Below are 12038 nucleotides of genomic sequence, written 5' to 3' on the forward strand. Positions count from 1 at the left end.
TTGGGCTTGGAGGCTTTGGACCCAGTGTTGGAGGAGGACAGCTAACTCAATTGGTATACACAGCTCACAAAGACAATATTCTACATCCTACTGTGGTGAGTAATGACTGGGGTCTTAAAAGTTTGTGAGTGGCAATCTAAGTTGCAAATAAATATTGGTCTTTCCTCATAAGAAGCAAAGAAGTGTGAAGAACATCAATAACCATTAGAAAAAAATAGTTCAAAGGACTAATGGATCACATGAAAGTCAGCCTCCTTGACCCTAAGACCAGAAGAATTAGATAGTGCCCAGCTACCATAACCAATAGCTCTGAAAGGCTTCACAATAGAAGATCCTGGATAGAATGGGAGAAAAATGTGGAAAAAAACCCCTAATTATAAAAAAGACTAGGCTTACTAGTCTTAGAAACTAGTGGAATCCCCAAGACTGTGTCCCTTAGATACCCTTCAAACCTAGAAGTGAACTCAGCCCCATGACTAAATTTTTAGCCAAACAATAGAATGGCCTATCAGGTAAATAGTAACAGTAGGGAGGTAGGCATTTCCTAGAACAAGCACCCATAAGAGATCAAAAGAGCAGCATTTGCTCAGGAATAAAATTTAGAAGGTAGGAAGGGATAGGAAAGAAGGAGGAATAGAAATGGGAAACATAGTGAGGAAGTGGGAAGAGTGCTATTACATTGTGGGGACTGCAATGTCAACAAACTCTATGAATTATTGAATGGAAAACCAATTTGCCCTGTAAACTTCACTCAAATCACATCAAAACATTTTTTAAAAAAGAATACAACTTGGAAATTATTTAGAATACTAATTAGTCAAGAATTTCATGTTTTTCAGTTAGTTTACAATTCAGAGTCAAAAATCTTGAAAGTTAAAAAAATTATAGTATCACTAGCTCAAAATGATCAACACTGGGAAGTTCTAGCTAACATTTACATAGCGTTTATTCCCAGCCAGATACTACCTGATTTAAATGCATTGCTTTTTTAATATTCTCAAGGTATTAGTACTATCCCAGGTTAGACATCTTGCTCACACAACTAGTATTAAGTGGTCTGTTTAGGATTCGAACCCAGGCAGCCTGCTTGGGAGACTGCACATTTTACCACTGCTCTATCTGGTCTCCTAAGGGAGAGGACTCTGCCAGGGTCAGTGATGCTTTTGAAAGCCATTGTTAAAAACTAAAAAGCACAACAACAACAAACTACAAGCAATCAAGAATGTCAAATGTGAATGTTCATTATGAAAGTGGATGTGCGAGTTTCAAGAGACATGGCTTAGCACAATAAATGTGCCCAAAATTGTACAATATGTTAAGATTAGAGATGGTGTCATTTAAATGCTTATAACTGTGATTTTACCCTGAGACTACTATCATTCAAAACACACACATGAAAAAGTGTGTGTTTTGATTCAAGGTTCAGATTCAAGGTCATATCATTTAAATTACCTGATATATAGGGAAAAACTACCAGTCATTTCTAGTAATAATGCTAAAATAACAATAATTATTTCATTAACCTTTTCCCAAAACATTAAAGATATTTTGTCCCTAAAATAATTAATGGTCAAAATGTTTAAACAATGATAATGTTTATTGAACAATCAAATTCACATACGTTTAATTTCTAAGGAGGAAAGTCAATTTTTATTGGCAAAAAATTTGACATAATTTGATTTTACCTTTCTAAATAAAAAGAAGCATGCTTTGTGATGCCAGCCTGAAGTCAGGGAAGAAGAAAGCAGGGCTCAATAACTGTGGATCTACTTCTTTTGAAGACATCTTTGAAAGGAGCAATAGGAGGGAGAGACAAGTACATTCCCTAGAACTGGATTTCAAAGGCATTATTTGGCCCTTCTTCCACCTGGGAAGAATTAGAAAACTTTTTTGCCTTTCATTTTCCAGTGAACAGTCCAAAATGGGAAAATAAGTCCAGGCTATGTCAGTCCCCATGTGGCATCAGAGGCATTAGTAGCCATAACACAAGGAATGTAGGACACAATGGTTTCTGTAACTGGCTGCTATGAACTTTAGTGGCAAACTTAAAAAACAAAAATAAAACTTTTAGCACTAAAGTACAGACTGCATAATCATTCGCAAACTTCCTTCAACTGGGTCTGTTGCATTACTGAGATCATTGTGCAAAACTGCTCATTTCAAATTAAATACTTGATGAGGGAAATTTATTATCGTAAACTAAAAAGCCATAGTTTATTTTAAAAAGTGGATATGACAATAAATGGTATATTTTTTTATATGACTTATCACTGTGTGGATTTAAAACAGGTCTAAATTGAAGAAAGAATCCTCTGAATTTAATGAGATGACATTTAAAAATATTTTTAAGGATATTTAAATAATGCAGAAAAGAACTATGATACACTTGTCTGCCATGTGTTAAAGTCCTAGCAACTTACTGTCTTTTTAAATTATAACTTAAAATTATGATATTTATAATGTAAAATTAGGAGCCTTGGTGGTACGGTGGTTAAAGTGCAGAGCTCCCAACTAAGAGATCAATGGTTCGAACCCACCAGCTGCTCTTTGGAAGAAAGAGGTGGAAGGCAGTGTCTGTAAAGATTTAAAAATTGAATAAACAATATAACTTTATAATTTATAAATTTGTATTGTTTATTCAATTTTTATTTACTCATTTGACCAATTTCACATTATACAGACCAAAAATCCAAATTCAATGCTGTAGGAGCTCTGGTGGTGTAGTGCCTAAGGCATTTGATTGCTAACCAGATGGCTGGTGGTTCAAACCCACTAGCCACTCCTCAGAAGGAAGGTTGGGCCATCTATTTCCTCAGAAACCCAAGGAGGGTTTTCTATGAGTCAGATCTGACTCCATGGCGGTGAGTTTGGTTTTGGTTTGGTTAGAGTTGATTTTGACCCATATTGAGTAACTATGTATAAAAAAACCCCACCAAAACCAAACTAACTGCCATCAAGTAGATACTGATTCACATAAGCTCCTTTGGGTTTCCCAGGGGGTAAATCTTTATGAGAGTGGCTGGTGGGTTTGAACTGCCAACCTTCTGGTTAGTAGTGAAATGCCTTAGGCACTAAGCCACCAGAGCTCCTTTTTAGGAGAGAGGAAAACCCCCTTAGGGGTTTTGCGAGGCTGTAAATCTTTATGGAAGCAGATTGCTGCATCTTTCTGCCTTGGAGCACTAATGGGTTCAAAGAGACCTCCTTCCAGTTAGCAGTTGAGGGCTTTAATGATGGCGCCACCAGGGCTCCTTAATTTTACATTATGTTGTTGTTGTTATGTGCCGTGGAGTCAGCCCTGACTCACAGCAACCCCTCCTTGGGTTTCCGAGGCAGTATCACTACGGAAGTAGGGCCCATCATAATTTTAAACATTTTATCGATATTCTGTGAGCTCTGGTCACATAGTTCCTAAGGCATTTGACTGCTAATCAGAAACCCACCAGCCACTCTTCTGAAGGAAAACTGGGTAATCTACTTCTGCAGAGATACCACCTCAGAAACCATTCTTGTTATTCAAATCTCTTCTTTAAAAATATGACTTAGTTCAGGTATGATTATATACACAGTTTCTGTATAACACCCAATGTATGTATGAATTTTTAAAAAGTCATTTATCTTGCTAATATTTTAAAAGTTCAACTGCTAAACAAACCATGTTTAAGTCTTCAGCTAAACTACATTGTTAGCTCTCTAGAAATATAACTACATGAGTCAAGAGTTCCTAAATGTGTTCCCAACAAGTCCAATCTGCAATGAAACCCCAGATAAGAGGCAATGTACTTAATGGTCTGAAAATTTCACATTGCATACAATGATACATAAAATAAACCAATCTATTATCTGACAAAGAAAAGAGTATAATCTCAACAACTGAATAATGCATATGAATCACCTATTTAAAAGAATATCAAGAGGATTATATTTTCCACAAAGTGAAAAGAAGCACTTTTTTTTTTATTTCTTTTTGGTCAGTAGTGATTCAGGAGGTGAAGCAGTAACCTGTGGGGGTTCTATGAACATCATTATGAGTATCAGTAATCCACAAACCAGTGAAGCCTAGAATTGATGGTTAACGTAGAAATGAAAGAGATTGTCCCTAAAAATATCACCTTACTATGCAAATACTCCATAATTTCTAAATGCAATAACCTTCCAAATAAAATATGATATACAAGTTGAGCTATTGGGGTCTTCCATGGAACAAATCATGGCAGGATTTAGATGTTATATGGTTCAAGTCCCCATTTTATGTAGGGTTAACACTGTGATATTCATGGCATATCATATGGTCATTTGACTTCTTGATGAGCATTCACAATGATAGTAGTCTCACTAAGTCAATGCAGATTTTTGGAAAGGTCTGAAGATTAGAAAGCTCATTTTTAAATGAAAAATGTTTTATCCTTTAAAACTTTCCATAGATTGATCTTAGCTGGACTCTGGAATATCACATGATCGTCTGAATTCCTCCTTACTTGATAACTTCTCAGTATTTAATGACAGCTTCCATGCCCTCACTTTTCCAAGCTATGTCCTTCCACTGAATTCCAAATGATATAGCTACCATAGGCGACAATTTCCTTGTCCTTCTTCTGGGTACATTTTTGCTCCATAGTGTAACAGTCTGCCAGTGTCCATTTAAAAATGTAGAGCTCAGAATTGAATACAACATTTAAGATGTGAGTATTGCTAAGTATAGCAGGACACATATCTCTTATTAGCAGACTCTCTTTAATTTGACTTAAGAAAGCATTAATTTTGCAGCCATTTTGCACTACAAACACCAAGCTCATTGCCAACAAAACTATGATTACCAGGTAAATTTTAGGACTCCAATTTAGAACTTTACACTGGTATCTATTGTTAGTATGACGTAGAACATGTTCACACAAATCCCTTCATTCGACCCTCGGGTATATCATTTTGTAGAACACCAAGACAGTCTATTTGCCACCCGAACTTATATTCTGCAGTGTTGCCAGTTATGGATTATGTTGACCTACAAGTCAATGTTTATATTTGCCTATCTCTAATCATCAGCTAAATTCCTAATGGAAACATTTTCTTGTATGGTACTTTACATCTAAAAAACTTTGTCCAAGGCCTTTCTTTCTTTCTTTTCCATTTGTTTACTTTCAAAACTAGTTTTAGGGATAAGAACAACTTCCTAAGAAAGTTTCACGACAGTTGCTCACACAGTTATATTTAGTGATTGTTCAAATGCATAAAATCTCATGCTGAATTCCATCTTTAAATCGGGACTAACAGTATAAAAAGGACAACAAGAAATTTTTAGATGGACATGTATGTTTACATATATATACACGTTGTTGTTTGCTGTCGAGTCGGACCCAACTCATAGCAACCCCTCCTTGGGTTTCCGAGGCAGTATCACTATACCATACATGAAATATTCATCATAAAAAAAAGTATGCCATCACGTATGGAAAGCAAAGATACACTATTTTATTTTAGTTAAAGCCCTTTTTCCAAACTTTTATTTTACTTTTCTCTCTTTCGGAGCCATAATTTTCTTTCGAACAAATACAGAACTAGTAAGAGTTTTGTGAAACCTTAGTCACCCTCAAGTCACAACACAGCCTTCAACTGAGGCACGTGAGGGTCAGCTTGGAGCTGAGAGAGCTTCACTGTAACCAGCTGGCATTTCCTTTAAACTCCTCCCCAGAAACACGCCCCCCAAATCCTGAGCAGGACTTGAGCCCAACCACAGACGACTTCCACTCCATGAAGGCAACCCCTCAGTAAAGTACATTTGAGGAGTAACAACCTTTGCCTTGAACCCCTAACAGCAACGCCCGCTCCCAACGCCGCACCTTCTTAAACCTCTTCCAGCCGGCTGGCTGGGGTGAGCGCCGGGGTTAGTCAGTGCGCACGTGACGCGCGGTGCCCACATGACACGACCGTAGGCGGGGGAGGGGGACAGAGGACTGAAGCAAGGGAAAAAGTTATAGAAGATTGGTTTGAGCTCTCAAAGCCATCTGTCCTTTCCCTGCCTCGATAGCCAGTGACTCAGGGACCCCCAGGGAACCGCTGCGGATAAACAGCATCTCCAGCCCATTTACTGGAATGGGAGGGCGTAGCTCCACGTTCGACCCACCACCCTCCGCTCCTTCCCGCCCCACTAGTGATGCTGCTGCACCCTCAAGTTCCTCCTTCCTTTCCTCCCTCCTTTCTTTTTTCCTTCCTTCTCCGAAAGCTCTTCATTCACTGCGGGCGATGCTACTGACGCACATTCAATTTGCCCCGGGAGCTCGCCTGCACCTCTAAGGAGGTCAGACCAGGCCGAAATGCTTCTAAAGAGGAGGGTCTAACTGCGCAAACAAAGTTGCACACCACACCGCCACCTTCCCACCTCTTGCTTTAACCCAACGGTCCGACGCCTTGCAAAGCTCACTTGCTCCGCCAGTGCTTTCTCGACCCCACCCCACCATCGTGCAACACACCCCCTTCTACACGCGCGCCCACCCTTCCATTCCCCTGCGTCTTGAGCGGTCCGCTGGGTAAAGCACCTAGTAAGCCGCCGCGCTCACCTTGCTTGACACACTTGAGCCGGAGGGGGTCCTTGCAGTGTTTGATGACGGCCAGCACGTCCCTGATGGTGAGCCCCGCCACCGGGGTCTCGTTCACCTCCAGCAGCAGCTCCTCCGACACCAGCTTACTGCCGCTCTCATAGGCCACCTGGCCGGGCTTCACCTCCCCCAGGTAGGGGAATTGTCCATTCTCGGCGCCCCCCTTCAGTTCAAAGCCCAGCTGGCCCTCCGGGTTCCTGCCAATGACACTCTCATGGACTTTGCTAGTCCAGTGGTTTTTCTTTTTCAAGCTTTTGGACATGGCAGTGGAGAGAGTCGCCTCAGCTCCTGGGGTTCCTTTGGGCTTTAGAGGGATTAGCGGTGAGAGGATGAGGATGGAGAAGCAAGGGGACCAAGGGGTGAAAGGAGCAGACTTTGCCTTCCTCCCCCGTCTGTTCGGTGCCTTCCCTCTTCTTTGGATGGAGTGTGGACAAGGAAGGGAAAGGATGAGAGGGACGACTGGGCAGAGCTAGGAGAGCTTGGGTGAGGTTGTGCTGTCCCTTGAATGACACTCAAGGCTGTGGCCGCAGCAGAAGAGAGCGGCGGCGGCGGCGGCGGCAGCCTAAGCGTGCAGTAGCGGAGGTGGAGAGCCGGTGGAGTGGGGGTGGGGAAGGAGGGTAGGGATGCCGGGGGCCACTCCTGCGTGGTGCGAGTGGGAGCGCGCGCGCGCGCCTGGGTGTGTGTTGTTAGCTGATATCCATGGCAGCTGCAGTGGCAGCGGCAGGGTCCAAGTGTGTGTGTGTGTGTGTGTGTGTGTGTGTGTACTAGTTGTACTGTAACTGACGGGAGGGGAGGAGAGAGAGGAAGAAGGGGCAGGCTGGAGAGGGAGGAGGGGCGCGCGCGCGCGCCTGCCGGGTGGGGAACCGGGGAGGGCTTCGCCACTCTCTCTGCTCCCTCCCTCAGCAGCTTGACCCGGTAGTGAAGGCGGAGAGAGTGAGGCAGGCTGGGTCCGCCTAGCAGCCTAAGGGGGGAGGAGGGAGCAGGGAAGGAGGGGAGCCGAGGCCCGGCGTGGGGAGGCCGAGCTGGAAGGGCTGCGAGTCCAGTGCGGACCTTTTCCAGCCTCCAAGCGGACTGGCAGCGTGCTTGGCTGCTGCGCAGTGAGGACTGCCGGCCTCCTTCTACCCGAGATCTGTTGGAGCGGGACCCAGGCATCTGTAGCATCCGAGCCCCTGGTGCTACGTGTCGGGCTGTGGGAGCCTCGCGGCGCGGGATACTGCAGTGAGAAAGAGGCCGAGTGGAGGAACACTGCGTGGAGTTGCAGTAGAAGGCCTAGGAGCAGGGCCCCGAGTGGAGGGGTAGTAGTTCATTGTTTAGAATCGCTCTGCACTTCTATAGTCAAACTCACTGCAGTTTTCAGAATTCGCCCTCGAAGGAGTGGAAAGTTAGAGAACGGGAGGCTGGTTACTCTGACTTCGGGGAGAGAGTGAAGCAGCATCTCGTTTCCCGCTGCAGGCTCCGCCCGCGCGTCTAGAACTTCGCGGAGGAGTGGGATTGTCTAGTGAAAAGCAATTCTAGGAAACGAGGGTAGGGGGTTCGTTTTCCCTTGGTAAGAGAAGCGGAAAGAAGTGGGCTTCTGTGAGGGAGGCAGTGTCGGATTACCCAATAAGCAAGGTAAGCACGGGCTTACGAGTGCTTATTTACTCATCCGTAGTGAAGAATTTCACATGTTTTCACCATATCAAGGATTCTACTAGGCATGGCTGGCAGCATCTCTCTCCCAGCCCCACAACACCTTCCTGCAGACTCAAATTTACAATCCCGGACCGGGACAGGGCACTCGGTAAGCAGGGCAAGCACGGGTTTACATGTGCTTGCTTGCTAATCTGTAGCGAACAGTTTCACACGCTGTGGTGACGCCTAAGTGAAATTGTTCGCCAATATAAGTGATTAAACATAAGTAAAGCCTTATTTACCTAGCTTGTTGATCAATCTGTCCTGCGGGGAGGGCGGTTGCAGTGAGCAGCCTCCTCAGAGAAACAGTTTAACTCGGTAACCGCGACCAAAGGATGGAAGGAACGTACCTTAGCCCAGGGAAACCCCCAGTCTCAGGCGCATAGTTTTGGAAGAACCCTTAAGATGACCAGGTGAAAACAATTGCTGGTACAGAGAATGAAAAGAATGCTCCGCGTATGCAAATAGCGGCAGAATGGAGGCTGGAACTCAGCTCTTTGGCCCCCAACCAGTGCTTCTTCCCACGGCAAGTTTACAGCCAAGAGGAGAGGTGAGAACAAGCTGAAAGGTTGCCAGAGGACTGCTTATTTTCAGTGAAAAGTTAATTTCCTGAGAGATGTTAGGAGTGATTTTAAAACTTCCTGTAGCTGGTAAATGGATTTCATCTGCTTAACTTTCGAATGATATGTCTCAGACAAAAAAAATTAAAAAGAAGTCATACACCCACTCATCTCTTTAAAGCAAATCATGAAAAGCATTGAGCAGTCAGGATTCTTGATGTCTGAGAAGAAAGTAGTGTGGGAGGAAAGCAATACAGTGAAAAATGCTTAGTGATCCAAACAGGAAGACCAGGTTTGCATTCAAGCTCTGCTCCTTGCTAAGAGTGGGTAAGTAAATTGCTTCACCTTTCCCAGCATCCGGTTTCCTCATTTGTTGGGATTAAAACCAATCTGAAGATTGTGAGGATCAAATCAGGTAACTCTTGCAGAGCCGTTGCCTGACACAGGTAGGTAGTTGCTCAACATAATCGTTTGCTTCCTTTTCCCTTTCAAGTGTAACTCACTGTTTGGGGGTGGGAGGAGGGAGTCAAATTTAGTCGGAATTGCTGAGATCGTCAAGAAGAAGGAATTGTTTAATCATGTGTCTTTTTTTTTTTTTTTTTTGCTTGAGAAAACTAATCCCCAATGAGTTGGCAGGTTCTGATGATGGCTGTTTATTTACTGAGCCAGGGACAGTGACAGGACCTGAAACCAGAGTTGGAAATAACAGCCAGCAGTCAAAAGACTTTGTGGCAAAGTCTAGTTCTCAACCAAAGAAGTTAGGTTGTAGCATTAGGAGGCATGATTCCAAGTGGAAACTGATAATGAAAGCTGAAAATGTCTTTTAATACCCAAATCAATAACTGCTATGTGTTAGTAAAAGTAATATTTACCAAACTATAACTATTCGCCAGATGTTGTTGTATAGGCTTTTCATATATTAATTTATTTCTCCTGAAAACTTAATGAAGTAGATATTATTATCTTCTCCTTTTACAGATAAGGAAGCTGAAGCATACAGAAACTCACTTCTGCAAAATTGCGTATCTATTAAATGGTGGAGCTAGTATTCAGACCTAAGTGGTTTGGTTCCAGTTTTAGTCCCAGTCACTGCATTGAACCCCCATTCATGAACTTCCCATATGTCATACCACTACTCAGTACATAGTACTTAGCACCGCATAACATCTGTTCAGGCAACCTCTGACCTCATAAATGTCCCCAAAGTTGAGACTGCTCTTTATTTTAGGTGCAGTTAGGAAAGAAGAGAAGAAATGGGCAGGAGTTTGGCATAAGAGCACATTTGCCCTCCAGAGCCTAGAAGAATCACTGAAGCCTGTACCAGTTAACTTCTTATTTCTCAGCTCCAAATCTACTCTTCTTTGTCCTGCAATGTGATACTTTAACTGGAACCTGTGCTTCTTTGCCAACTGGGCCTTGTCAGTAGAGGGTGCTAGACTCTGCAGAAAGGAAGGGCTGCTCTAGGTCTTCAGTGCTTTTTCCTTGTTGTTGTTGTTGTTATGTGCCGTCGAGTCGGCCCCGACTCATAGCGACCCCTCCTTGGGTTTCCGAGGCAGTATCACTACGGAAGTAGGATTGCCCAACCTTCCTTCCGAGGAGTGGCTGGTGGGTTTGAACCGCCAGCCTTCTGGTTAGCAGTCAAGTGCCTTAGCCACTATGCTACCAGAGCTCCTTAGCATAGTGGTTAAAATATTCCCTTGCTGATCTACAGGTGAGTGGTTCAAACCTAACCCACTGCTCTGCTTGGGGAAAAGATAGGCAGTCTGTTTTCCTAACTATTTACAAACTTGGGACCCTTAGGGGGCAGATGCAGTCTGTCCTATAGGGTCACTATGAGTCACAATCAACTCATTGGCAGAGGCTATGGTTTGGTACAGTGTGGTGATCATCAAATAACTTTCTGGTCAGTTGTGCCCAAGAGATGTTATATTCACTGTTGCATACCCTCTAGTAAATTTTGCCAGTTACCCAGTCTATGACATCCCTATGAGTCTCACTGGCATCTGAGTGGGTGTTTTAGTGCTCACCAGCCCCAGTCTGTGATACCTGAACGAATTTCTTGGCCAGCCACATCATCCTCCATGAGATCTGACTCTCAGGCTTGGTAGAGTAGAGGACAGGTGGGGAGGAGATCTAAGTTAGTCCCTCCATGAATTCTCTACAGCAGCCTCAAAGTAGTGTTCTATATCTGCTATTCCTATATTCCTATACCCATTTTAGTAGTTAAATCCTTATGACCCTTATGACTAGTTAAATATTGTTTCTATTAAATTTCTGCTGTTCGCATTATTGTGTGGTTTCTTTATCCTAACTGCATCTTGATTGATAAAAGGTGTAAAGAGATGGTGTGGAACTCTGAGGAGAAAACTGTCTTGGGAGTCAGAAGTCAGGTGTCTGCATTTAGCTGTGTAACTTTGAGTAAGTTTCTTAACCTTTCAGAGTTTATTCCCTCACTCAAAAAGAGGGATGATAATATATATGACAAGATTATTTAAGCATCTTATGAAATCATATATGTGAATGCACTTTATAAAATGCTATCAGTTAAAGGTATTAAATAAGTAAATATCAGGATAGGAATAGAGCATATAAAAGAGGAAGATGGGAGATATTTTCTTTGAGAAAACAATTACTGCCAATTCTTGGGATTTGTTAGATTGTTTCCTGTGTGTGGGGGGGGGAAGACAGCATTTCCTATCAGATTTATTGTCATCAAATATATTGCAGTCATGCACCGCATAACATCTGTTCAGGCAACCTCTGACTGCATGTATGTCCATAGTCCCATAAGGTTTTAGTTGAATTCAGAAATCTCAATTGGAGAATGACATGTAGCAAACACAACAGCTTCCCACATGCAACACGTTCACCTCATGTCTCTTATATACAAAATGATGGCACTGCCAGGCACATAATGGTACAGTACATATGTAACCTATTAAACATGTCTGGATAGTCATAACAAATTCCTTTGTTACTGGCTTATATATGTACTGTACTTTTTATCTAAAAGTTTACTGTCTAAAAATGTAGCCTTCAACTTATAGGCAGCACCATCTAATCTTGTGTATCAGGTCTCTCTTGAGTGTTGTAGGGTCATCTCTGTTAATTTTCTTTTTAAAAGATTACCAAGAAGTGCATCATGGCTTCCAAACACAGCAAAACCAGTGCTGCTGAAAGCAACAGCAAGAATCAAAAGAGAAGTATCAATTTTGAG

The 12038-nt window shown here is 42.8% G+C and overlaps 1 protein-coding gene across 1 annotated transcript in view; it reads right to left on the minus strand.

Moving 5' to 3' along the window:
- The window catches only part of MAGI2 (membrane associated guanylate kinase, WW and PDZ domain containing 2), a 1828989-nt gene extending 1822137 nt beyond the window's left edge, over positions 1–6852 (minus strand). The window contains exon 1 of the mRNA XM_007945217.1: positions 6552–6852. Coding sequence (XP_007943408.1) covers positions 6552–6852 — 301 coding nt within the window. The remainder of the gene's footprint in view (positions 1–6551) is intronic.
- Between the last annotated feature and the right edge of the window lie 5186 nt (positions 6853–12038).

The sequence above is a fragment of the Orycteropus afer genome, unplaced genomic scaffold (assembly GCF_000298275.1).
Source record: "Orycteropus afer afer isolate SDZICR_OR568_19922 unplaced genomic scaffold, OryAfe1.0 scaffold00007, whole genome shotgun sequence".
NCBI lineage: Eukaryota > Metazoa > Chordata > Mammalia > Tubulidentata > Orycteropodidae > Orycteropus > Orycteropus afer.